Below are 27,281 nucleotides of genomic sequence, written 5' to 3'. Positions count from 1 at the left end.
AATTTTCTCTCTGATGCGTATTTAAACTTCCGGTTTTTTTTAAAAGAAAAATATAACGACGTAAAAATAATAATAATAATATTTATTTAATGTTTGATAATATTAATGTTTGATGTTAATAATGTTTGAAATTGATTTTCTTTTTCTTTCCTTCGTTTCCATACGTTTCCGTTCGAGACAGTCATCAAAAAAAAAAATAATAATAATGATTATCTTTTTGTTTGAAAGAAAAAACAGGAAAGAAATTAAAGTGTTTTATTATTATTATTATTATTACTATTACTGAAATTAGTTTTCACGTTTAAACATGAAAACGTTTACGTTAATTAACGTCGTCGTCGTGTTAAAAATGCATTCCGGAAATGATTTAAAAAATTTTCTTTATTTTTATTCGGGAACGTGAATGAATTTTCCAGAGATTTTTCCCGTCCCATTTCTTTCTCATTTCTCTCATTTTCCTTTTTTTTTTTTTTTAATTAATTTATTGCGACGAGGAATTATAAATTCGAAAAACAAAAAAAAAATAAAATAAAATAATAATAATAATTTTAATAATGGAGTCGCGGGAAATTCCCCCCCCCCCCTTCTAAAATTCGTCTTTTTTTTTTTAAAGAGAGACAAAAAAAAGTTTAATGTAAAAAACGTAACAACTTTTTTTTTGTTATTTTATAATATAAGTAATAAAACTTTTACTTGTATATATATATATATATATATATATATAAATCATCATCATTATTATTGTTATTATTTTTTTTTCCGCCCGTTGTAAAATTCAAATTGTTTTTTTTTTTTGTTTAAATTAAAATTTTTCATTTGTCGCTTTTTTTTCTTTTTTTTTTTTTAAATAAAAATTATTAATTTTTTTTTATTTACATAAGGCATTAAATAAATGAAATTCATCATCATCATCATTATTATTATTATTATTATTATCATCATTCGTGATTTTACATTTTTAAATAAATAAAATAAAAAAAAAATTCGGACGAGAAAAAAAAACAAAAAAAAAAAAAAAAACAGACAGAAAATTGAATTTTTTTTTTTTTGGGTTCTGTTCTCGAACATTCGTGCGATGAAAATAAAAATTATTATTATTATTATTGCTATCCAAAGTGGGTTTAGAATTTTTTTTTTTTTTGTTAAATGATAATAATAATAATAATAATAATAATAATAATTTTTAAGGTGTGTCGGGGTTCATTAGTCTAACGCCAAATTCATCAATTTCTAATCGGAACAAATAAGAAAACCGATATTGAAATGAAAATAATGAAAATAATGATGATGATGACGATGATGATAATGATGATGATGATGATGATGATAATGATGATTATAACAACGCAACATTTTTTTCTTTTCTAAAAAAAACCGTTAATGACGATTAATTTTTAAAAAACTTTTACGCTTTTCGCGTTTTATAAAAGAAAATTAAAAATTATCATTATCATTATTATTTTTAACGGATTATTAATTTCATTATCATTATTATTTTTAACGGATTATTAATTTCATTATCATTATTAATATTTATCATCGTAACTAATTAGATGATACAAAAGTTAAAAAATCAAAAAAAAACTTTTTAGATATATATATACGAAACCATTTTTGTTTTTAATCTAGATAATGTTTTTGTAATGAAATAATAAATTTTAATCAGATTTTATATATAACTCGAAGGATATATCGCGGTTAAAATAACAAACGAACGATATCTCGCGAATTCGATTTAATAATAATAATAATAAAAGAAAACGTAAATTTTATAATTAAAATAATATTTTTTATAATAAAATGACAAAAAAGCAAAATTTTTTAACGGAAATCATGTTTTGAACTTAATAACGAAGCGTTCGATGTGAAAATTTTATTTAAATACCGCGAAAACAAAAATTTTAACCGTTAAAATTTCCGACGTTCGATTTAACGTTTTTTTATCAATTTCAAAAAAATTTTACCCCACACCACTAGCGCCACATCGAGTACACGTCATCGGTTTGCGTGAAATTTACAAATGGAGGATGCAAAAAAAAAAAAAACCGTTACGAATAATTGTCACCGTAGGTGTTGCAATTCGCATCAAACGACGGCATTTTATTAATTAATGATTTTTTCTTTTTTGGCTCGAGTTTTTACTTTAATTGTTTAAATAAGAAAACAAATTATAAGAAATCGTTAAATTTTAAAATTTTTATGATGTGAATAATGATACTTTTACCCAGGGGAAAAAAAAAACTTTTAAAAAAAAACTTACCTTTTATAAATGTACGTTTAATATCCATGATTATTCTAAAACATCTATGTGGAAAAAAAAAAAAAACGTTTTTCGATAATTTTTCTACTTTTTTTTTTTTTAATTATTAAAACATTTACCGAACTGCACAAAAAAAAAAAAATTCAAGACAAAAAAAAATTTTTTTTTTATATAAAGATGAGAGAGCGAATCGCGTAGATGTTCACCCGATGAAAGTCGAATGCTGACTGAGGGAAATTTGTCGCACGGAGTCGAATCTGAAACGAAAAAATGTTTTATTTTTTCACCGATAGATGTCTCAGTTGGCAAAATTGTGTATATATCTTCGAATAATAATAAGAATAAATAATTAACCGTTATTCGATATTCGTTATAAAAAAAAAATTTAAATTTTATTTATTAATATTTATAGAATTTATTTATTCGTTTATTTAAATTATACTCATTAATAATTTTATTATTAATTAACTAATTATAGAAATTATACGAAGATCGAGAGAGAGAAAAAAATTAATAATAATAATAAATTTAAAAAAAAAATGGACGAACGAAGGAGGGAGGGAATTAATTTTTAATTTTTTTTCTTTTTATTTCAAAATGAAGAATAAATAAGTCGTTAGTACTTTTTTTTTGTTTTAAAAGTAAAAACGTTTAATTACTACTAATTATGACGCGACAGTTAAAAAAAAAAAAAACTAAATTAATATTAATAAAAAAGTTTTAAACTCGAGACAAAAAAGAAAACATGTCTCCCCTCGTAAATTATTAATATTATTATTATCTTATTTTAATCGGTTTTATAAAAGTTTTTAATAATAATAATAATAAATTGTTCTTTTTTTGATTTCAAAGCGATATATCGATTATTCGAGATACGATAAAATCGAGTTTGAAAATTGTCGTTTGTCTATCGTAACGTCTATTCACAATTTTCTTTTACGCTTTATTGTTTTCTGTAATAAAAAATAAAAGTCACGTGATTAAAATGATTTAGTAGGTAAACAACCGCCATTTTGTTTTTAAATGAATTTTATTATTGTACACGCCATCTTGATTATTTAAAAAAGTAATCACTGTTATATTATTTAAAAAAAAAAAAAAATTTGTTTTGTTAAATTTACACAACGTAAAGTCATTCATTCATTCATTCATTCATTGAATGATAATTAAAATAATTTTTTTTCTTAAATTTAAAATCTGAATTCTTTATATTTTTTTGTCGGTTTTGTTTCTTGAATTTGTGCTCTTTTCCTTTTATTCTGAAAGAAAAAAATAAATAATAATAATAATAATAAAATGAAAACCATTTTAGTTTTTTTTATATGTATATAAACCTAAAAAACTCACCTTTTGTCTCGACACGTGTTCGACGACCATATCCGACAAATCTTCTTTTTGCAATTGCGATTGTTGTTCCCGAATTTGTTGTTCGTATCGAACAGCCATGGCATCCGTGTCGACCAAATCTAATTCTGATGGATCCAAAGCGAGTTCGACCATTCCCGATCCTCCGGCTCTTCTCGGGGGCAAAGGAGCACCGCTTCCCGTCGTCGTCGTCGTCGTCGTCGCGTTCGTCGGATTCATTTCGTAAACGTGTGTCGAAGCCATCATGGCTCCTCCTATTCTATCGACTCGTTTCTCGGGAAGGACTTGATATAATGCCGGCGTTTCCGATCTGTTTAAAATTAATTTTTAATTTTTAGTGACGAACCTACAAAAAAAAAAAAAAAAATCAATTGACTCACCCTTCCATGTCGCTTTCGATTTTCTTCTTTCTCAATTCGATTATTTCCGGTGTTTCTAATCCGGCGGGAATGGATGTTATGCCCGACGGAGTGACCAATCCTTCCGCCGGCGTCACCAATCCCGTTTCGTCTTCTTTCGGTTGTTCCTCTTCTTCCTCTTCCTCCTCTTCCTCGCTTTCCTCCGATTCCGATTCCAATTCTCCCCACATGGTGCGATCCACTTCTTCGTCTTCTCCCTCGGATGGAATAATCGTTCCGAGCGTTCCGAAAACGTCACCGTACAGGGGTTTGCCACTTTCGTCGACGGGAGGTTTTCCCCAACCGCCGGCGTGATACCCGAAAGAACAACCTTCGGGTATGGGAGCGTTCAAACCTGGAATTTTTAAATTGGGATAAGAGGGAGGAGGACCGTAACGCTGCATGGCAATCAACCAAGGCGGCGGAACCTGAAACAAATTTTTTTATGTAATTAAACCTGCAGGCATTAATACATTTTTGCGTGAAAACATTCGTCGTACCTTATGTGCACTCGGTCCAACCGGCATGCCCAAAGCTGTTCTTAATTCGTCCGTTAGATCCCCTGGTTTTTTCTCTTTTAATTTCGTCTCGAATTCTTTTCCTTCGTAATATAAATCACCGTGAATGGTCATTTTCGGTTTGGTCTGCCACCTGCAAACACACGCACACACATACAATCGTGAAAAACTACTTAAAAATACGGAATGCCAAGAGAAGTAATATGAAAGTTATTATCGATTGAAAACTTTTTCTTTTAGAGAAAATTCGATTCGAGTTTCCTTTGGGAAATCATCAAGTTAATATTTTTTAATCGATTTCAAAACTTATTTCTCCGGTTTTCTTTTTTTTTTTTTTAAATAAACTTTTATTCTCACTTGAAAAAGGCATCGTGAAGTTTTTGATAATCAATATCGATTTTTCCCAATTTGGGACGAGCTCTCTCTCTCATTTTGGCTTTCAACGTTCTTTGATCTTCTTTTTCCGTGAGCGCCGCTCTCATTTCCATGATTCCCGTTTTTTTTATGAAATCCGGAAGGTCGAACGGCGGTTTTTCTATTCCCCTTTTCCCTTGCAAATACTAAAAAAAAATGTTCTCAAATGAATAATCCATAAAAAAATTTGAATTTAATTCGATTTCTGAAATATTTGACCCATCTCACCTTTCTTTTAAAACACCAATGCCTGGGAACGGGTACCGTGTTTCTATGTGCTTTCAATTGGACTAATAATTTTGGATCTCTAGCGGTTACGTCGTGCATTTCGACGACATCTGGTCTGTTGACCAATTGCTTTAATTCTGCCACGCTCAACCTTGTTAATTTTTTCAATTTCCTTTTGGAAAGCTTGGGTTTTCCATCTTCACCTTTTTTCTAGAAAATAAAAAAAAAACATTTTTATATTTCTCGAATAAAATTATTTCCATTATTATTTTATTTCGAAAGTTACCTCATCATCTTCTTCTTCGTCAATGTCACCAGTTCCATCATCTTTTGGAGCTTTTCTTGGTCTTTCTTCCGATGTTCCAGAATCCGTTTTGGCATCAGATGATTTATCAATGTCAGATATTCGAAATATTTCAAAAATTTTTGCAAATTGTTTATACATCGGATCTAATTCATTCAAACCCAATGTTTCTGTAATGTATCTGAAACGAAAAACATTTTTCGATTAATAATAAAATTCAAAGAATAAAAAAATAAGTAGGTTTAATGATAAATGATAAAAGTTAAAGTACTTACTCTACTTCTACATCGACTTCATTCTCTTTATCTTTTTGATTTTTTTCTTCATTTTTTTTATTTTCCATTTTTTCCATTTCTAATTGTCTATCTCTTTTTTTCCTTTTTTTCTTTCTCTTATTTTTGGTTTCCTTTTTCTAAAAACAAATATAAATAAATATTTATGTATTTATTACTTCCCCCGCTTTAAGTTGTTAACCTAATTTAAATGATTTTTTAAAGTTTTTTTTTTTTTACCTGTTGAACCTGTTGTTCATTCACTTCTTTGTTGTTCTGTTGTACCGAGTTAACTCTTTCATCTCCTTCCTCTTCTTCGACTTCTTGATTATTAGAATTTTCAACATTGTTAGTTATGAGGTTATCATCGTTTTCATTTTTTTCCACTCTTTCATCATTATCATTTTTAGCAACATTCTTCTCATCATTATTATCAACCTCATCTTCTTCATCATCATCATCATCTAAAGTTAAATTTGAATATTTTTAAAATGAATAAAATTTTTAAAAAACGATAGCAGAAGTTAAAATGTGTTACAAACCATTTTCCTCTCCGCTAACACCCAACTCTTTAGCTCTTTCAGATTTAAACGCTAATGCTTGTTCCAAAGCTTGTGGTAATTTGAGTTCTTGATTTTTAACATCAAGAGGTACATCAACTTTCATCGTTAACAGAGATGGCAATGTTGGTGAAATTTGATTATCTATCCCAGGAGGAGGAGGAGGACTATCCTCTGGTCCAGGAATCGGAGGTTGTTGCATTTTTTTGCAATATTATAAGGGTAAAAACGCGTTTTTAAAAAAAAGTGACTTTAAATTATAACCTGAATGTTTTAATTACCCAGAAGAGTATAATACTCATACTTCCTGAACCATTTTTGGTACTCTAACAACACTTACAAGCCTATTTGTTATAAGTGCCGTAAATATTATTTTGATTAAAAAAAAAAAAAAAAAAATTAGACACTATTACGCGTAATTGTAAAAAATAAAATTATAAATAACTGCAAATATTTAAATTGAAATAACCAATATTAAGTCACAATTGCTAATGTTAAAAAAAAAAATACATTTAAACAATCACAAAGCTTTTCACATTTTTTTTACTAATAATAATAAAGTTTTATATTAAATTCACACCACTGCAAACAAAAAAAACTTTAATCAACTATTTAATAATCGTGATAACGCTAAAGTATTGGATAATAATCCAAAAGTAAAGTAAAATCTAAAATAAAATAATTTACCGATTACTTTAAGCATACATAAGCCGACAATGCGTTAGAAATTCTTCTGCCACGACTCCAAACTGATACTGTGCAATTATATAGTAAACTATTATAATATAAATATACAAAAATTATTTTTTTTAAATTTTTTTAATATTAACTTATTTTTATAAATTATATTTTGTACATTTTGATTTTCAAACGCATTTCATTATTTTTGTATACAGAAAACTGAAAGTTTAATTAATTTATTTTTATATATATTATTTATTATTTACAAGATGAGTATGAAGTAGGTTTGAAATTTTTTAAAATTTATATAAGTAAGAAGTAGTAGAGAGAGAGATGTAATAAATAAAGAAAATAAATTTATTACAGTGATACAGTAGAGCAGCCTTACGAAGGGCAAAAGTTTAAATCTTTTGATGCATTGAAAAAATATTTAGAAGAATATGAAGAAAAAAATTTTGTCAAATTTTGGATTAGAAGTAGTCACACGAGAAATTCATTTAAATCTAAAATATCTAAAACAATGAATCCAGATTTAAAATATGTTTGCATTAAATTTGCATGCATATTCGGTGGTGAAAAAATAAGATGCAGAGGTACTGGAATTAGAAAAAGATCAACTTACAGAGATCTAGGATGTCCTTGCATGATAAATGCAGTCGTCGGTGAAGATGGTAATCATGTTAGACTAGATACGGTTATACTTCAACACAATCATGTTGTTTGTAAAACATTGTATGATTCCATTAAAAAAACAAAAAGAAAAGGGCAAAAATTATTTAAAACAAATAAAGACATACCGCAAATAAATGAAATTGTTAATTATAATAATTTAGATATAGATACCAACAAAGTAGACAATTTAATTTCGCAGGATGTGTTTATTAATCCAGTCGGAAAAGATGATGATAATGATAAAGTTTTGATTGAAAATCAAGATTTTTTATTAAATCAATCTGAAACAACTGAAAATTATTTACAAAGGATTAAAGATAAATATGGAACTAATGTTAAAATTTTAGTCGTCGATTCCGAAACTGCTAACGATGAATATGATGATTTATCACCGATGGACAATGAAAAAGAAAACACATCTTTGGAATGTAGTTTCAAAGAAGGTGAGTGAGTCTCACATATTTTACTATTTACTACCATATTTTTAATAATTAATTAAACCAAGATAACATTTTTAGATTCTCTAAAAGTTTGCCGACTCTGTTTATCTTCGAAAGAAAAATTGACTCCTATTTTCAATCCGGATTTACCACTTAAAAGTACAGTTTTATCATTTAAAATAATGGGTTGTGCTTCGATAGAAATAAGTTGTGATGATGGCCTACCTAATAACATATGTAAAACCTGCGAACAAGATCTTGATATAGCTTATAAATTCAGAATCAGATGTGAAAATTCTGATTCCATTTTAAGAAAAACAAATCTAAACAAATTGGTGAGGGATTGAAAATTTTTTAAAGTTATAATAATGAAAATAGGTTCTTCTTAATGTGTTCCATTAACTTTCCAGATAAACCCCTCGGAAGAAAATAGTAATGGCGTCACTTTTTTAGAAGAACAGACTGATTGTGAAGTTGTAATGCAAGAAAATTTAGATTCTTATCAAGAGATATCGAAAGAAAATAATAATTCAAAGTCTGAAATGTTAAGCGATTACACACGACAGGAAAACATGTACTTACAATTTGATATTCCTTGTCCAGTTTGCGGATTAGAATTTGATAATTGTGAATCAACACTCAATCACTTGGATACCCATACGGAAAATGAAAATTTACTCCTTACTTGCAATTTGTGTAACGTTATATGTCTGTCTTTAAAACAATTACAAGATCACATCAAAGAACATTTAAACGAAATAAAACCAAATGTGAATAAATGTTCTCATTGTAAAAAATTACTGTCGACAGAGGAAGAACTTAGGGATCACGAAAAACAATGTCACGAAAACGACGGTCAGGTGAAAAAGGCAACGGAAATGAATTACCTGTGTAACATTTGCGGGAAAATATTGAAAACGAAAGACAGGTTCAGATCTCATAAAAACACACACGACGGCATCAGACCCCATATTTGCCTCAAATGCGGGAGAGGATTCGCGGACAGGAAAAACATGCATCATCATTACAACGTGATACATTTAAAAAAACCTAAACTCGAGTGTCCGGTGTGTCAGAAAAAATTTTACACGAGAACGAAAATGAAATCTCACATCACAATGCACTACGGAGTCAAACCCTTTTCGTGCGACGTTTGCAACAAAACGTTCAGATTGAAAATGAACATGATCAAACATAAGAAAACGCATTCGAACGATCGTCCTCACAAATGCGATAAATGTCAAGCCGCATTCATAGACAAAAACATGCTCAAAAGACATTCGTACATACACGGAGGAATACGACCTTTTCCCTGTCCCATTTGCGGTCATAGATTTTCCGTAAAGTTTCATTTGAAAAAACATTTGGAAAAGGGAAAATGCTGTTCGAAAAATGCCGTTACGACCATAACCGGGACACCGGATAATTATCAATGGGTCGAAGAATTTCAACAACCGGAAGTTAATTTCGCGGGAAACGAATGTTTGATTGTTTACAAAGCGAGCGATGGGATTGGAGAACAAAATTCGGAAAGTATCGCCGTAGATATATTACAACAATATCCACAAAATACAAATTCGTAGTAGCCGCGCGTTCACAAATAACAAGAGTTTATAAAACTACGCGAAAAAATGCCTCGTCGATAGAGCGACGTACGAGCGCAATGTTTTTTTTTTTTTTTTTTTTTTAATAAACTTTTTTGTTTCTACGCGTTAAATTACGAACATTCTAATTTACATAACGTGTAATTATACGAATTTAAAAAAAAAAAAAAAAGTAATATAATTTATACATAATTAAAAAATTGTTTTACGTACTTTTTTTTTTTTTTCTAACATTGACATTAATCGTCGGTCCCATAAATCGTAAGTTCAAATGAAATTCATCGAATTCAAAAAAAAAAAAAAAAAAAAAAAAATTATAAAAATTCGCAACCGGCAAAATTTTTCGGGTCAATCAATTCAAAATAATAAATGCATGATACTAACCAGTCAAAGGGTAATGTTTTCATGTGCGACATGTTGTATTTCGGTTGAGGATTCCATTTTTCACTCTGATAAATGATAAAATAAGATGTTTCACATAGAGATCCGGTGGTGTTGGCGTGAAATGGAAGCGTTTTCTCCAAAGCCAAACTTTCAGGATCCGGACAACGTTTTAATATAACGCCACCATTTTTTTCAACCAATTGTTTTACGTCTTCTTTTCGTGCCGTTATGTTTTTTATGTTGTAACATTCGAAAACGCCTCCGAAAAAAAAATGACATCCGGTAAACAGACCCGGAAGTTGATTTTTTTTATTTAATTTTCCTTTGGCAAAACCTGAATATTTGTCGTCGGACGCTTCGTAGAAACTAGCCGATTTTAATGAATTATCTCTTATACTTTCTTTTGCCCCTAATAAAACAAATGTTTAAAATTATTATTAATAATAATTTAAAATTGTATTTATAAGACATTTTTTGAAAATTTTCATACACTCGACGGTAACCAACGAACATCCGGAAAGAACAGAAGAAATAAATCCCCAAGTCATTTCTAATTTTTCATCAGGTATAATAATATGAGTCGGTGAAGTTTTCCCCCTGAAATGTTAAGAAAATGTCAATAAAAACATTTTTTAATAGGATCAGGATTACAAACAATTATTACTCACGTTAACGAAGAAATCATTTTCAAATTAAATTTATCAACAAATTTATTAACAAGTTTTTCATCTTCAATACATAAATAATGTTGATAAATAATTAAATCTCTCACGTCGTTTTCTTGACAATTACTAACATTCGACACATTTAATTTAGAATTTTCAGAAGAGTTTAACAATAATTCTTTTAAATCGGAAAGATTGTATTTGGTAACCAAATCCCTTTAAAAAAATTTTATTATAGGTTATTATCATTCAAAAAGTTAAATTCAATTATTAAAAACAAAAATTAATCACACTCGAGTATTAATTTTTTTTTTTAATTAATAAATACTCACATGGGAGTTTCTTTAAAAATGTTCATAGCATTAATATCTGCTCCATAATTTAAAAGCAATTCGACAACTTTTCTATTACCTTTGGCTATGGCTTCATGAAGAGCTGTTGTATTTTCCAAACCAGGTATATTAACATTGGCACCATTATCTAATAAAAATTTAATCACTTCCGTATTTCCAGAAAATACAGAGTCATGCTAAAAAAAAAAAAAAAAAAAACAAAGACATTAGGTAAAATCAATCATGCGAATTTCATTTAACTCATGCGATAAAATTATTAAATATTTTAAAAATTACCAATGGAGTCCAACCAGCATTGTCTTTTGCATTAAGATTGGCACCTGCATCGATTAAATTTTTCATGACTTCAAAATTTGATTTTTTACACGCTAAATGCAACTGAGTTTCTCCTTTTGGATTACGTTTGTTTATGTTAATTTTAGGCGTAGTTTTACAATTTTCATTTTTTCGAGTCAAATTAGGTTTTTTTATCGGAGTCACATTCGAATTCGATGGTGAAGTTTCTTTCGATTTTAGTGATCTTTTAGATGATGAACTTCTACCCCTTGAACTTTTTCTAGTTTTTGTCGATGATGTAGAGGGACCATTAATAATTTCATTTTTATTCGAAATATTTTTTTCGAATTCATTTTCAGTACCATTGGTTGTTGATTTCGACTCATTTGATTCTTCAGGCACATTGTCAACTTCCAAAGTTTTTACAGTTGTCTCTTCTACAGATTTATTATTGTTAATGATATTTTCATTATTTTTTATCTTTTTACTTTCTTGTATTTGAGCAATTTCTAATTTTTTCTGTATACAACTTTCATATATACTTGTAATGCTGTCCATGGAAGGCAATTCAAATTTGAATAAACTCGAGTACAAATGTAAAATACCTTTATCATCACTAATTTTTAAAGGCTGGTCAAGTGGATCTTGACACATTGGACACACAGTTAAATTACCCACACAATTTTCACAAAAAAAATGATCACAAAGTCTATAAAATAACATTGAATCTTCTGTTTTCATTTCTGAACTGCAATGACAAATATTCAAAAAAAAAAAAAAAAAAAAATTAAAAGCATTAAATTAATAAGAGTATATACTATCGATAATAATAGTATTAATAAACATATATTACCATTTTTGACACTTCAAAACGTCTCTAAGTTTATTAATAGCATTTTTAACTCTATTAAAAACATTATCCATGTTGCTTTTAATCTAATTAATTAAATTTAGCGCCAAGTAAATCTTTTTATAATTTTAACGTGGCCGGAAGATGGCGGGTTTAAAAAAAGCGCGGAATTTTTAATAATCATCATTATTATCGTTTGAAAAACTTTATGTAACATTGAATTATTAATAATTTCAAATAATGTATTAATATGATACGGTAATTTTAACGAAAATAAGAAAAGGTTTATTGTAATTTATAAATTATACGGTTTACATCAACATATTTTGAAATATTGTTCTCAACTGTATTAACTGTCATTCTTAGTTTCTAAAATATTTTCCGTTTTTTGTAATTTCGTTTCATTAAAATATTTATTATAATTAAAAACTTCAATTTTTTCAAATTTTTTATCGAAAAAATCTAATCCTAATTTTTTCGAATCGTTTTCCTTAACGTCGTATTTCAAAACGAGAAGAGGATGATTTTCAATTAAAACCGTTATTCCAATCATGTGTTCAAACGGATGATAATGCATGCAACCGCTTAATTCCGTCATACGATCATTCGGAAATAAATTATTATAAGAAGCAAAAAATTTTCCCGTATTAACTTCCCAAACACCAATGTTACCATTTTGACAAAATGAAAATAAATACGAACCACATGGGGTTAAAGTTGAAACAGAGCGAACGCAAGAACTTGACAATGATTTGTACGTTTGTAATATTATTCCAGATACAAAATCGACTAAATATGAATTTTGCGATCGAACAGAAATAATTATTCTTCTTTGACTTGATTGTACGGCTATAAAATCAATAACTTTATTACAAGTTTCAGGAAAAGAAAGTTTTTTTTGCAAAATCCAAGAGTTATCGATAAGTTTTCTAATCATAATGAATCCCAAAGAATCACCTGATATGAGTAAAGAACCGTTACATAAAACTAAACAACTGATAAATCCTGAATGACCTCCAATTTCTTCGACTAAATTAAATTCTTCTTCTGTATTTTTACACCAGTATCGAATCAAATGATCTTTTCCACCTGTTATGACTTCTTCATCTGTCACCCATCTTCCACAATATATAAATGATGGATGGGGTAGTGTGAATAGGGGATTTTTTTGATTTAAACTCCATATTATCCCCTGACAATCGTTTGAAACACTTAGTAAATATTTATCATTAAACGACCAATCAATTTCATATATGTATCCTATGTGACCTGTTAAGTGATTAACTTCTTCACCGGATATAACATCATAAATAAATATTTTTGAACTCATACCGGCTGCTATGTAAATACCACTTCTGCTAAACTGCAAGCAAGTAAAACTATTTTTTCCAAAACCGAAAGATTTATGAACCTTATTTGGAATTTTACACGATTGAGTCGGAAGTCTTGACCATTTGAAAATTTTCAATAAATTTTTTTTTGATTCATTCGAAGAAGGAGGAGGAAGAGCATCATCAGCTTTTAAATTATTTTCTTCCTCAGAAAATTTCCTTCTGCCTTTTTGAATTTCAGGTGATATTTGTGTGATCTTATTTGAAACAATTTCTTTTATTGATATTTCAATAAAACCAGGGATTTTTTTTAATTTGTGTTCCGAATACAAATGATAAACCTGAAATAAATTAAAATTGTTTTTTTTTTTTTAAAAAGTAAATGATACTCATTAAATAAATAAATGAATGAATGAATGAACATTACAATTAACTCACATTACAATTTTGATGAGATATTTTACATTTTTTTCTTATTTTATAAAGTTGAAGTTTTAAATTGACATTTAAATTATTGCTACCATCAGATGCTAAAGGACTTATAAAAGCAAAAGCAATTCTTTTCTTATCTAAAAACAAATAAGAGAGTTTTAAATTGTTGTAAATAGTTAAAAATTATAAAAATTAAATTATAAATTTTTTAAAATGCACTGCGTCGACCTGTTTCATTATCTTCTTCATTGAAACATTTATATATGTCTAAAATAATTATTTTATTTTTCGAATTCAATTCGGAAAAATCTTTGTGAATGACCAATAATTTCCACCAATTCGATGAAATTTGCCTGGAAAAAAATCAATTAATTAAATTTTTTAAAAAATGTAAAAATTAAATAATTCTTAATTGTTTTACCTATTGACATTTTTAACAATGTTTTGTTCCAAAATGAAAGGACTTTTATAATGGTTAAGGTTTGAATTTGATGAATTCGCTTCAATACAAGAACCTAAAACTTTATCAATAAAATAACCTTCTATTTTAATTTGATGTACGGATATGTCAGGTTCTAAATAATGAAATTTTCCAATAAAAATTCCAATTAAATAAAAATTATCCATTTTTCTCTTAATTAAATAAAAAAAAAAAAAAAAAAAAAAATTGACAAGTTTTTACTTTTTTTTCTCTCTCGGTATTTTAGATAAACTACTTGTTTAAGATTTGGTTGTCATGACGACAAGAATATCATAAACACAAGCAGTTTGATATTATTATTACGTTATGTGTAAGACATTTTGTTTTTTTTAAAAAATTATGTACAAATATTAATTTTTTCAAGAATTAAATTATTTAAAAATGTTTTATGAAAAACAAAAATCAAATAATGCATATTAATAATTAAGCAAATTTATTTTAAATAATTTTAAAATTTTCTTATTATAAATTTATAATGATAATATAAATAAATAATTTGTATTAAAATAATGGCATTTGTACTTAATAAGGGGGAAAAAAAAAAAAAAAAAACAAAAAAATATTTGGATTTATCACAGTCGAAATTCAAATGCTTACTCAAAGAACTGTGCTATACTTTCGATAAAAAACAAAATGGATTAAATGTTTTATAAAATAAATAATTAACTGTGTTTTTTAAATATGTCAACCCACTAAGTAATAAAAATGTTTTAAAGTATTCGATAAAAAAAAAAAAAATTCTGTGATGGAAAATGTAATTTTTTTTTTTTTACATTCGAATAGTAATAATAATTTACTTTGAAAATGTCACACACCCTATTCTTACAAATTTGTAAGCATAAATTACAATGAAAATGCATTGAATTCTTAATAATAATTCATTTTTCATTTATACATCAGTCGATTTTTTGTTTTTTTTTTTTGTGCAATAAAGGTTTTAGCAAAAGTGCATTTAATAAAACATAAGAAATAAAATAATAATAATAGGAACCACTTTGAAATCTGATTTTACTCCTAACATACAATATTTAAACATACTAACAAAATAAATAAATAAATAATTGAAATTTGTCTTATCACAATGTGAGTTCCATAATGGCATTCACAATATCATTTTGATTATTTTTCAAAGCCTTTATGGCTTTACCACGAGAAACCATAGCCTGAGACATAACTAGCTCGATATCTTTTTCTTCAATTCCAGTTTCGTCAATATCTTCTTCCTCTGATTCTTCTTGTATGGGTGCAACTGCAGCATTATTATCACCCGATGCTGCCGGTTGGGGTGCTTTGAATTTTTCAGCAGCGGCTACCTGAGCTTGTTGACTTAAATCTTCGATTTTGGCTTCACCGAAAACAATATACGTGTCGGAAGCGGGATTTTTATAAACGTCCGGCTTATTTATAACAAATAATATATTTTTAGATTTTCTAATTGTTACTCTATTCACGCCTTGAACGGGTTTTAATCCCAATTTCGACATAATTTTTCTCGCCTTTTTTTCTCCCCGACTTTGTTTCGCTTTTGAAACATCGAGCGGTAAACTAGTAGAAGTGGATTCGGGGAATGTTGAACTTGTTGTAGCTGCAGAGTCTACTAATTCGGGCAAAGAATCGTCTGAATCAGAATAATTACTCCATCCGACAGCATCTTTTCCTTGTGATATAGAAGACGTCGGTTTGTCTATTTCTGTCATTTCTGGCATAATAATCTAACACCGGACTATCAAACAAGACTTAATACTAACAATGGCGTCTATCAGACCGCCAACTTTTACTAAATAAACTAATTTTTGAAAAATTCCAATAAATATATTTACATTTAGTATAATAATTTTTTTTTAAAGATATTAAAATATATAACAATACAAGTTTGTATATCAATACGGCGTTTAAGAAAAATTAAAAATAATGAATAGATTTTGAAATAATCAATGCATGGATGATGAGTTTATGAAAATTTTTGCTGTTGGCAACAGTATCGGTTAAATATTAAGCAATCGCATTGTGATGCTTCATAACTGGTGTTTTACCGTATAGTTTTGCTAATTTTAGTTGTTTAAGTTAGTTAATATTAGTTTTGTTTGTTTGATTGCTTTAGTTTGTTAAATTATATTAATTTTTTAAATGACTTTTATTAATAAATTATATAATCTTTACCTTATAAATAATGAATTTTAACTTTTCAAATACATCTTCATTTCCTTCTTCAAATACACCGACCCTCAACTTTGGTTCATCCACAACTGCAAAACGTAAGAAAAAATATTTTATTTTTTTAGTAAAATAGTATTATTTATAGTTATTTTACGTATGATGTAGCTTTCGGATCAGCAGTTTCTACATTAGGTACAAGCTCTAATACTCCATCATTTGGGGCTTCAACAGGCTCGGTTTTTGGTAATACATCTGCAGCTCCTACATTTGGCAGTACTTCATCTAGTTTTGGCACAACTCCTGCATTCGGTACTACTAATGCTGCTCCATTATTCGGTTCAACATCAACTGCTCCTGCATTTGGAACTTCTAATGCACCTACCTTGGGTACAACCGGAACAAGCTTTGGTAATTACCATTTACGATATACTGATATTGAATGACATTAAAGGAATAAAATTTTTTATAATTATATGTGCTAAAGGTTTTGGAGGTTTCGGTTCCACTGGACAAACAACATCAAGTGGTTTAACTGGATTCGGCTCATTAGGAACTACAAATCCTACTTCAGGAACAACAGGTTTCAGTACATTTGGTTCTTCAACACCAAGCACTGGTTTATTTCAAGGTTTTGGTTCGACAAATACTGCACCAGGTAAAAATGTAATTATGATAACAGTACAATCCATTTTCCCCTGCACATTTGTTAAATTACAATCATATTAATATAATTAAATTTTAGGAACAGGTTTAACAGGATTTGGAACTGGGTTAGGTACAAAGCCAGCTACTACATTTTCATGGGGTTCTTCCAACTTTAACCTGCAACCACAACAAAATACAATAGATCCTAATCAAGCATTGTACAATGCAGTATTCAATTGTCAAGTGTTTGGAGATGAAAGGGATAGAACTTTGAGCCGATGGAATTTAGTACAAGCTTTATGGGGAACTGGAAAAGGTTGTACATTCATAAGAATAATATCAAATTAATAAATAATATATTTTTATTAAACTCGACATTAACTTTTTTTTGTTTAGGGTATTATAGTCAACAAGCTCCACCGGTAGAATTTAATATGAAAAATCCATTATGTCGATTTAAAGCAGTTTGTTATAGTAAAAGACCCAGAACGGAAAACAAAGATGGTTTGGTAGCTCTCATATTTAACAAAAAAGAAAGCGAAATAAGGTTTTTATTATAATTTTAAACAAAAAATTATTTTCAGAAAATCTATTTATTAAATATAATAATATTTTTTATTATTTTAGAAGTTTAGAAGCTCAATTGCTCACAAACCTAAATAACATATTAGGAAACAAATGTAATTTAGTACCTTCTGTAGAAAGTATAAAAGCATTTTCCGAAACAAAAACACTAGTGATCATTTATGTCGAAGAAAAAATTGTTTCTTCACCAAACAGGAAAATTCCAGGTAAGAGATTTTTCAATTTTCTAATTTTGCAGTCTCATGTTTAATGCACTAATTTTATATACTGCTTCTTATTAAAAACTACTATTATTGGTGTAGCTCTCGAACTGTCTGCATTTTTAACTCAACCTATGCAAAAACAACAATTAACAAATCTTCAAGTAGAAAATATATATCCGCAAGTTGATCCTGGTCAAGAGTCGTTAAAAGAATATTTGGATAATCCGCCGGCAGGTAAATAATGAGTTGAAATTTTTAAAAATAATTAGAAGTCAAATGAAATGATTTTAATTAATTATTATTCAAAGGTTTCGATGCGAGACTCTGGAAACAAGCTCAAGAAGATAATCCGATGCCTGACAAACTTATTCCCGTGCCTTTGGTTGGTTTTGCTGACGTACGTTGGAGAATGAAGTGTCAAGAACAGGAAACGGCTCTACATCAAGCTTTCCTTGATAAAATAGCCGAAGAGGTTGCTGATTTACAAAGGAAACACACAGAAACATTAGCCAAAATATCCGAATATAGATTAAAGTAAATTTTTTTTTTACACTCTAATAATTTAATTCATCGTCTAGAAAAAAAATTAAAATAATTTTTATTTTTAGATTTTCGGAACTTCAACATAGAATTTTAAAAATAATGATAATACAAGAAATATCTAGAAAAATGGGTTTATCACTTTTACCGGAAGAAGAAAAATTAAAAACTCGTTTCGAAGCTGTGTCCGCGACGGTTAATTCAGCTTCTTTTAAGGTAATAAATTTTGTCCGTTTTTACATTATTCGTTACCTTTTTAAAATTTTAATTTTATTATTATTATTGTTGTTCTTATTCTTAGAATCGTTTAGCTACACTTACGGAAGAAGTTAAATCTCATTCTAAAAGTAATAAGGAACCACAAAGGTATAAAATGGATTCCGATGTGATAGCCGACATTAAACAGGTAACGACGCGGGTATTAAAAATTTTGTAAAAACCAATGAAAAAATAAGTAAAACAAAATTTCCTTTTAATCATTACAGTTTTTAACGATGGAGCAATCAGGTATGACACACGTAATAAATATAATTCAGGCTGATTTGTCAGATATAAAACATATAAAAGATGGAATGCTGAAAATTCTTCAAGGGCAAATTCACTAATTTTTACCTTGCGTATTATTTGACATTATGTTAAAAACGATTAAAAAAAAAAAGAAACAATGAATTTTTTATAATTTTTGTATATAAATAAAAGAAATCAATATTTATAATTTGAATAATTACTGGATAAATTATTTATTTAAAAACTTACCTTAACTCAACCGCGTCACAATTAAACTTTTGAAAAAAATTTGTCGTTACTATTACGAAACCTGAAATAATTAATTAATTTTCAAAAGTTGGCAATTACGGTGGCTTGTCATGTGATTTCACGTGATCTGCCATTACTTTACCTTAAAGTTTAATAAAATGTCGATCTCAGCAGTTCAAGCAAATCGGGAACATGTTTTGGCAGTTTCCCGAGATTTTATTTCTCAACCAAGATTAAGTAAGTCTTTCTACATATTTTTCATTAAACATTTTCTCAGTATGAATTAAATACAAGACCTGAAAATAATAAATAAATGTAAGAGATCAAAGTTAGTGTTGTGTACCCATCAGTAAGTAAATTTAAGTCTCGAATAAGTTTTATAAATTCTAATACAAATTTGACTTTTTAAAATTGTTATTTAATTAAAATTAAAACAAAAAATACTTACTTCAAAGTAATAAATGAGTATTCATTTTAAAAGACGATCATTTTCACTTTAAGTGGGATAGATGTACCAGATATCGATCAGCTGACTTGATGACAAAATGAAAATTTTTAAAATGAAAAAAAAATTTATTTGTAATTTTATGGTTCGCAAACGATTCGAATTCGATTTTTTAAATAAAATCTTTTTATTTATTTATTTTTAAAGCTTATAAAACTGTTTCGGGAGTTAACGGACCACTTGTTATTCTTGACGATGTTAAATTTCCTAAATATAATGAAATTGTTCAACTTCGTCTTGCTGATGGCAGTTTTAGATCAGGACAAGTTCTCGAAGTCAGTGGCTCGAAAGCAGTAGTTCAGGTAAAATATTAAATAAATTGTATTTTTTACTCTACACAACTAACTACCTTGCTGTTTTATGGTGTTAATGATTGGAGGTTGAAAGTTCTGATTGAGTAATACTAATAAATAATTTATTGTAAAAATGACTTTTAGGTATTTGAAGGTACTTCTGGAATCGATGCCAAAAACACATTATGTGAATTCACAGGTGATATTTTAAGAACTCCTGTATCGGAAGATATGCTCGGAAGAGTATTTAATGGATCTGGAAAACCTATCGATAAAGGTCCTCCAATCTTAGCAGAAGATTTTCTTGATATTCAAGGTTAGTTTAAAAATTTCCCATTATGTTTAATATAATATTACTAATATGAACAATTATTATTTAAAATGAAAAAATAATTACCTTGTTTACTTTTTTGAAACAGGTCAACCGATTAATCCATGGTCGAGAATATATCCAGAAGAAATGATTCAAACTGGTATAAGTGCTATAGATGTCATGAATTCCATTGCCAGAGGTCAGAAAATACCAATTTTTTCAGCAGCTGGTTTGCCACACAATGAAATTGCTGCTCAAATTTGTCGTCAAGCCGGATTGGTCAAGCTTCCTGGAAAAAGTGTTTTAGATGATTCGCAGGATAATTTTGCCATTGTTTTTGCTGCCATGGGTGTAAATATGGAAACGGCTAGATTTTTCAAACAAGATTTTGAGGTAATAATATTATTATTATTATTATTTTTAAATCATCGCCACAAAAGATGTTATTGTTTAATGTGGAAATGTAATCAATAGGAAAACGGTTCGATGGAAAACGTTTGCCTTTTCTTAAATTTGGCAAATGATCCGACCATCGAAAGAATTATCACACCACGTTTGGCACTTACTGCTGCTGAATTTTTGGCTTACCAATGTGAAAAACACGTTTTGGTCATTCTCACCGACATGAGTTCGTATGCGGAAGCTTTGAGAGAAGTATCCGCGGCTAGGGAAGAAGTTCCCGGACGTCGTGGTTTCCCCGGTTACATGTACACGGATTTGGCAACCATATACGAGAGAGCCGGAAGAGTGGAAGGTCGTAACGGTTCGATAACTCAAATACCCATTCTTACCATGCCGAACGATGATATAACTCATCCTATCCCCGATTTAACCGGGTATATTACGGAGGGACAAATTTACGTCGATCGTCAACTTCACAACAGACAGGTTGGGTTTCATTATACACTTATCTATTATTATTATTATTTTAATTACAAAAAGTTGAACCGCCGTGTTAAATAATGTATTAGATTTATCCACCCGTCAACGTACTACCATCATTATCTCGTTTGATGAAATCTGCCATTGGTGAGGGTATGACGAGAAAAGATCATTCAGACGTATCGAATCAATTATACGCATGTTACGCCATTGGAAAAGATGTTCAAGCAATGAAAGCCGTGGTCGGAGAAGAAGCTTTAACGCCAGACGATTTACTTTATTTAGAATTTTTGAGCAAATTCGAAAAGAATTTCATAACTCAAGGTTTGTTACTCTATGGCCAAGTCTCTCAGTACATTTGAAATTCTCTGAAAAATGAAACTTTCTATTTTTTTTTTTTTTTTTTTTTTCTTAGGAAATTATGAAAATCGTACGGTTTTCGAATCCCTCGACATTGGTTGGCAACTTCTTCGAATATTCCCGAAAGAAATGTTGAAAAGAATTCCAGCGACTACACTTGCTGAATTTTATCCAAGAGATTCTCGTCATTGTCAAGTCAAATAAGAAAAAAAAAAAAAACAAAAAAATTTATTTTTTTTTTTTATTATTGTTTTTTTTTTTTTTTTCTCATTATTCGTCTGATTCGCGTGCATTCCACACTTTTACTTAATAAAAAAAAAAAAAGTTAATAAATAAATGTAGTTAGTAATTGTTAATATTAATAAATAAATAAATAAATCTCGAAATGAATGAAAGGAATGCGAGACGAAGGACCCGAAAATGGTTTTGGTATATTTTGAGCTTTTAAACACGTTTTTTCGCCCATTACGTTAAGTTAATAATGTTTATGTAATTCATCTATATGTTATCCGATTGTTATCGATTTTAAAAAATTGATTGATTGATTTATCGATTGATTTATTGATTGTTAATTCGTTCGTTCGTTCGTATCGCATTCAATGAATAGTTTTAGGGTGTTTATTCATCCACAAATTTTTTTTTTTTTTCTAAATTAAAACGTGATTCGATGTGCGCGTGTAAAATTCAATTTTTTTATCGTCAAAATTTTGTAAAAATGATAATAATAATAATTGTACTTAGAACATTTTTAGCGAAAATTAATAAATAAATGAATAAGTTTTGTTATTATTAATATTATTAATAATTTATAAAAATCGCACTAAAATAAGAAAACAGTATTTTATTTTATTTTATTTTATTTTTTGTATGTTCCCTTTAAAAAAAGTGATGATGATGATGATGATGAATTTTCGCTAAAAAGTTTATTATTATTATTATTATTATTATTAATGGCTTACATAATTAATTATTATTTATATAAATATATACATAAAATCTTGGTTTATATTTAATAAATGTAGAAATGTTATTTATGTGGTTATGATATATATTTACGAAATAAAAATATAATATTTGTTGTAATTTTTTAAAATTTATTTTATTTTCCCGCCATTTTTTTTTTTTTAAATAACTATTTCCGGTTTTGTTTTTCCACGGAAATAAAATACTGGTCGAGAAAATAAATGTTAATGATAAAGGTAAAATGGAAAATTTTTATATATTTAAATGTTATTTAATTGTTATTTAATTGTTAATTTATTAAATATATTTATTAATTTACAAATAATTAAACCAATAATAATAATAATAATAATAATAATATTTATTATTAAAAATCGATTCGAAAAAAACGGAAGACGTAGTAATTATTATTATTATTATTATTATTATTATTATAATTATTACCTTGAAAGTGAAGATTAAGACGACGACGACGATGATAACTATGATGATGACGACAAACAATATAAACAAACGGTTTAATTAATCAATGAGCAGAGACGACAACAACAACAACAACCAACAACCAACAATAACACCGATTAGTAAATAATAAGTTATTATTTCCGCTATCCCCGTCCGTCGTAAACATTGTCCGTTATTTATAAGTGACGTCATCACGGGGAAATTTGTCGAAATTGCGTCCTGAAAAGAAAAAAAAAAAAAAAACTTAAGAGTATCAATGCAGATGATGATGATGATGATGATGATGATGATGATACAATAAAAATCGGTGAGAATGATAATGATAATAATAATAATGATAATAATTACCTTTAAAAAGCGCAGCAGCAACTTTGAAGTCTTTTAGCACAGGCTGAAAATAGAAAAAAAAAAAAAAGAAAAAATTTTTTTTTTTTTAAAATAAAACGTCCGCCATTTTTATTTTGTTTGCTAAAATAATTTTTCGGATAGTTTTTTCAAGATGGAAATTAATAATTATTATTATTAATTAGAAAAGAAAACGTTATTTAATATACTATTACTAATAATTTTTATTATTTATTTAATAACAATATTAATTTCATTGTAATCGTTATGGTGGGTTTGTGTGTGTGTGTGTGTATGTGTTTGTATGGAAGGAATATTTAGGAGATTTACTGGACAAAATTATTAATAATAATAATAATAATAAATAAATAAATAACACGATAATATCAACAACAATAACAATAACAACAAAAAATTAAAAATAAATCATTTATAATTTTTTTTTTTTTTTTTCATTTCGTCATCACGGATAATTTAATTTTAAAAGAAACAAAAGAAGAAGAAAAAGAAAACAAACACAGAAAAGTTAATTAAAACAAAATAATAATAATAACAACAAGAACAACAACAACGACAAACTCAAATTAAATAACACAGAAAATAATTAATTATTATTATTATTATTAAGATTAAGATTATAATTATAATTAATAATAATAATAATAAAGTTATTAAAAACGCGCGCGTGTTGTGTGTTTTGTTTTCCTTTTTTTTTTAATCCATTTCAACGAAATTTTTTTATTCTATGACTCGCGTGTCGCCATCGTGACAATCATATTATTAAAATTATGTGACGTCATCAGTTTCATAATGGACGACGCGCATGAAAGCAAATAATAACAACCTTTTTTTTGTTTTTTTATATTTTCAAAATAAAAATTAATTAATTATTATTTAAAAAATTTTTTTTGTGTGTGTTTGTGTTTTTTATTTAATCGTTTTTATATTTTTGTTAACAATTAATTATAAATTATTAATTAATTAATTAATTAAAAACAAACGAACGCTTCGATTGTTAATAATTTACAAATGTAAGGTAAGTGTATATATAAATTTTTTAATCAATTTATTATTATTATATGTAACGCGAAAATGATAAAACGATTAATAATAATAATAATAATACACTTAAAATTCTAACTACTCAATTATTTATTTAATTAATTACTTAATTATTTTTTAATAATAATAATATTAATATAACGAATCACAAACATCAAACGCTATAATGTTAATATAATAATTAATAATCGCAGACTTGAAATTTTTCAGTATTAGTACTACTACTAAACTCAAAAAATAACATTAATAATGTACATAAATAAATAAATAAATAACTTATTATTATCATTAATGTTAATATACATATAATTACCTCGATTCTTGCTTATTTTTTATTATTATTATTTTTTTTTTTATAAATTATTATTATTATAATCTCAACGTACGTTTTTTTTTTTTTGTGAATAAACTAATATTATTATTATTAATATATTTAAAGCTATGTATATATATATTAATTATTATTAATAAGTGCTTTTAAAAATTTCAACGAGTGCATAATAAAATAAACGGCACACTAAACGCATACTTATATTTATATATATATATATATATATAATGAAAAATTATTATTATTATTATTAATAAATATGTTTTAAAGATGTTTAATTAATTAACGAGATAAAAACAATTTATTTTAATTACGTAACGGTTTTTTTAAAAAAAAAAACATTCCCGAATTTTCGAATTCATAAAAAAACAAACCAAACACTTTGCTTGCTTTCTGTTCGACGACGGTTACTTTTTGAAATTCGAGAACGTAGGGAAAAAAAAATATCACGTGACTCGTTACGTAATCGTGACGCATAATAACATACGTTTATAACATTTAAATCTAATAACGAACTATGATAAACGCTACGCTTAGCAAAATTATTTTAAAATTTTATTTATTAATTATTATTAATATTATTAAAGCCATAGAAACCGTTGAAAATGAAAAAAAAAAAAAAAAAAAATTAATTTTTATTTAGTTGTTATTATTTAGCTTTCGTCGAAATATATCAAATAAAAAAATACAAACAAACGAACGAACGAGCGTTACAAACCCAACGAATTAAAATTTCAAACTAAAGAAAGTAAACAAAAAAAAAAAAAAGAAAATGAGGGAAATTTTTTCCCTGCAACAACAAAACATTAAAAAGAGAAAAAAATTCCGCTTGATGGACGACGAATGAATTATTTATTATAAAATTAAATAAATAAATAAGAAAAAAAAAGTTTTTTTGTTTAGATTCGTTAACGAACAAAATTTAAAAAAAAAAAAAATCAATCAACCTTTTTGTTAACAAAATATTTAAAGAAAAAAAAAGAAAAAGAAAAGAAAAGAAAAGAAAATTTTTTTTTTTACTTAACGGAAAAATTATAATAAATTGGTTATTTTAATATTAATAAGGGTTAATGCTATTAGTGATGATAATAATAATAATCAATGAGGGGTTATGTTTTGTTTGTTTTGTTTTGTTTTGTTTTATCCTCCATTATTAATAAACAATTTTTTTTTGTTTTTGTTTTTTTTTTTTTGTTAACATTATAAATTACTTATTATACATATATAATTTTTTTTTTATTAATTCTACAACACAAGATATACATTTAATAATCTAATTAAAATTTTTTTTTCTGTCTAAAAATACCAACAAAAAAAGAAAAAAAAGAAAAAAAATTTTTCTTTTTAAATTTACAATAACAACAACAACATCAACAAAAACAAAATTAATTAAATAAATGAATAATAATAATAGTAAAAGTAATATTAGCAGTAGTAGTAGTAGTAAGAATAGTAATAGTATTAGTAATAGTAATAGTAATAGTAGTAATAATAATAGCAATAATAGTATTGGTATTAGTAATAATAATAATAGTAAGAAGAAAAAATCTTTTTTTAAAAATCATTCAAATATAATTGTAAAAAAAAAAAAAAGAAAATGGCGATCAACGACAAATAAAATTAAAACAAACACTTTTCTTTTTTTTTAAATATTTTTTTTTATTTGGGGGGGGGGGGCAAAAGAAAACAACCAAAAATTGGTTTCGATTTTTGAATAAATCGTAAAGAAAAAAAAAATTTTTTTTAACATCGTCGTTCATCGCCATTTTGTTTGAATTTTTTTTTTTTTCGTTTTAAAGAGACGTCGGAAAATTCGAGAACGAAGTTGGTTATAAAATCATTATTATTAATATTATTATTATCATAAATTACTTTCGTTATTAACACGAAAAAAAAATTTTTTTAAACAATTTAAAAAAAAACAAAACAAATATTTGCAGTTCTGCACTCGATGAATACAGAAATAATTATAATAATAATAATAATGATAATAGTAACATCAGAGCCGACTATAAATACATATATATGAGTTTAGCAGAAGCAAACATCAACATCAACAATCGCATGCAAGAAAATTTTAAAGTTTTTTTTTTTTTTCTTAAAAAAAAAGGAAAAACGAAATTTTTTGTTATTTTAATGAATGAGTGAGTGAGTGAGTGTGTGTGCGTGTGCGCGTGAAAGGATGAGAAAGGAAAAAAGGTACGATTTTGAAATATTTTTGGGTTTTTTTTTTTTTTTACAACGAGAAAACATTTAAAAAACAGAAAAGAATACAAAGTAGAAAAAAAAAAAAAGAAAATTTTTTTTTTTTTTAACTTTTCATTTTACTTTTAAAAAAAACAAAAGGCGTAACGATTATTTTCATTTGTTTTTTTTTTTTTTTTTTTT

The 27,281-nt window shown here is 27.0% G+C and overlaps 7 protein-coding genes across 7 annotated transcripts; 3 read left to right on the top strand and 4 right to left on the bottom strand.

Annotated features, from left to right (window-relative positions):
* Positions 1 to 3,450: 3,450 nt before the first annotated feature.
* Phum_PHUM253200 (Splicing factor 3B subunit, putative) lies at positions 3,451 to 6,521 on the bottom strand (the record flags this gene model as incomplete). Its single annotated transcript, XM_002426381.1, has 10 exons — positions 3,451 to 3,519; positions 3,608 to 3,935; positions 4,006 to 4,451; positions 4,524 to 4,674; positions 4,899 to 5,101; positions 5,184 to 5,393; positions 5,470 to 5,668; positions 5,763 to 5,899; positions 6,000 to 6,223; positions 6,302 to 6,521. The coding sequence occupies 10 exons, from the start codon at positions 6,519 to 6,521 to the stop codon at positions 3,451 to 3,453; spliced, it is 2,187 nt and encodes a 728-aa protein (XP_002426426.1).
* A 999-nt stretch (positions 6,522 to 7,520) lies between these two features.
* On the top strand, positions 7,521 to 9,695 carry Phum_PHUM253190 (zinc finger protein, putative; the record flags this gene model as incomplete). Its single annotated transcript, XM_002426380.1, has 3 exons — positions 7,521 to 8,115; positions 8,191 to 8,447; positions 8,523 to 9,695. The coding sequence occupies 3 exons, from the start codon at positions 7,521 to 7,523 to the stop codon at positions 9,693 to 9,695; spliced, it is 2,025 nt and encodes a 674-aa protein (XP_002426425.1).
* Positions 9,696 to 10,030: 335 nt separating this feature from the next.
* Positions 10,031 to 12,318, bottom strand: Phum_PHUM253180 (BRCA1-associated RING domain protein, putative; the record flags this gene model as incomplete). The annotated part of the gene is made up of 7 exons (XM_002426379.1): positions 10,031 to 10,509; positions 10,591 to 10,697; positions 10,769 to 10,891; positions 11,098 to 11,294; positions 11,395 to 11,831; positions 11,883 to 12,142; positions 12,248 to 12,318. 7 exons carry the CDS (start codon positions 12,316 to 12,318, stop codon positions 10,031 to 10,033), a joined length of 1,674 nt encoding a protein of 557 aa, XP_002426424.1.
* A 275-nt stretch (positions 12,319 to 12,593) lies between these two features.
* Positions 12,594 to 14,634, bottom strand: Phum_PHUM253170 (protein tipD, putative; the record flags this gene model as incomplete). The annotated part of the gene is made up of 4 exons (XM_002426378.1): positions 12,594 to 13,916; positions 14,014 to 14,144; positions 14,236 to 14,360; positions 14,429 to 14,634. The coding sequence occupies 4 exons, from the start codon at positions 14,632 to 14,634 to the stop codon at positions 12,594 to 12,596; spliced, it is 1,785 nt and encodes a 594-aa protein (XP_002426423.1).
* Positions 14,635 to 15,564: 930 nt separating this feature from the next.
* Phum_PHUM253160 (Nascent polypeptide-associated complex subunit alpha, putative) lies at positions 15,565 to 16,194 on the bottom strand (the record flags this gene model as incomplete). Its single annotated transcript, XM_002426377.1, has 1 exon — positions 15,565 to 16,194. One exon carries the CDS (start codon positions 16,192 to 16,194, stop codon positions 15,565 to 15,567), a length of 630 nt encoding a protein of 209 aa, XP_002426422.1.
* Positions 16,195 to 16,658: 464 nt separating this feature from the next.
* On the top strand, positions 16,659 to 19,223 carry Phum_PHUM253150 (Nucleoporin p54, putative; the record flags this gene model as incomplete). The annotated part of the gene is made up of 11 exons (XM_002426376.1): positions 16,659 to 16,743; positions 16,811 to 17,053; positions 17,130 to 17,300; positions 17,388 to 17,606; positions 17,687 to 17,837; positions 17,918 to 18,081; positions 18,178 to 18,312; positions 18,387 to 18,612; positions 18,687 to 18,834; positions 18,920 to 19,024; positions 19,104 to 19,223. The coding sequence occupies 11 exons, from the start codon at positions 16,659 to 16,661 to the stop codon at positions 19,221 to 19,223; spliced, it is 1,767 nt and encodes a 588-aa protein (XP_002426421.1).
* A 309-nt stretch (positions 19,224 to 19,532) lies between these two features.
* Positions 19,533 to 21,931, top strand: Phum_PHUM253140 (vacuolar ATP synthase subunit B, putative; the record flags this gene model as incomplete). Its single annotated transcript, XM_002426375.1, has 7 exons — positions 19,533 to 19,611; positions 20,027 to 20,181; positions 20,317 to 20,488; positions 20,592 to 20,878; positions 20,960 to 21,373; positions 21,457 to 21,691; positions 21,783 to 21,931. 7 exons carry the CDS (start codon positions 19,533 to 19,535, stop codon positions 21,929 to 21,931), a joined length of 1,491 nt encoding a protein of 496 aa, XP_002426420.1.
* Between the last annotated feature and the right edge of the window lie 5,350 nt (positions 21,932 to 27,281).

Source organism: Pediculus humanus, genomic scaffold (genome assembly GCF_000006295.1).
Source record: "Pediculus humanus corporis 1103172107623 genomic scaffold, whole genome shotgun sequence".
NCBI lineage: Eukaryota > Metazoa > Arthropoda > Insecta > Psocodea > Pediculidae > Pediculus > Pediculus humanus.
The sequence above is the reverse complement of the archived record's forward strand: the minus strand, read 5'-3'. Positions and strand labels throughout refer to the sequence as shown.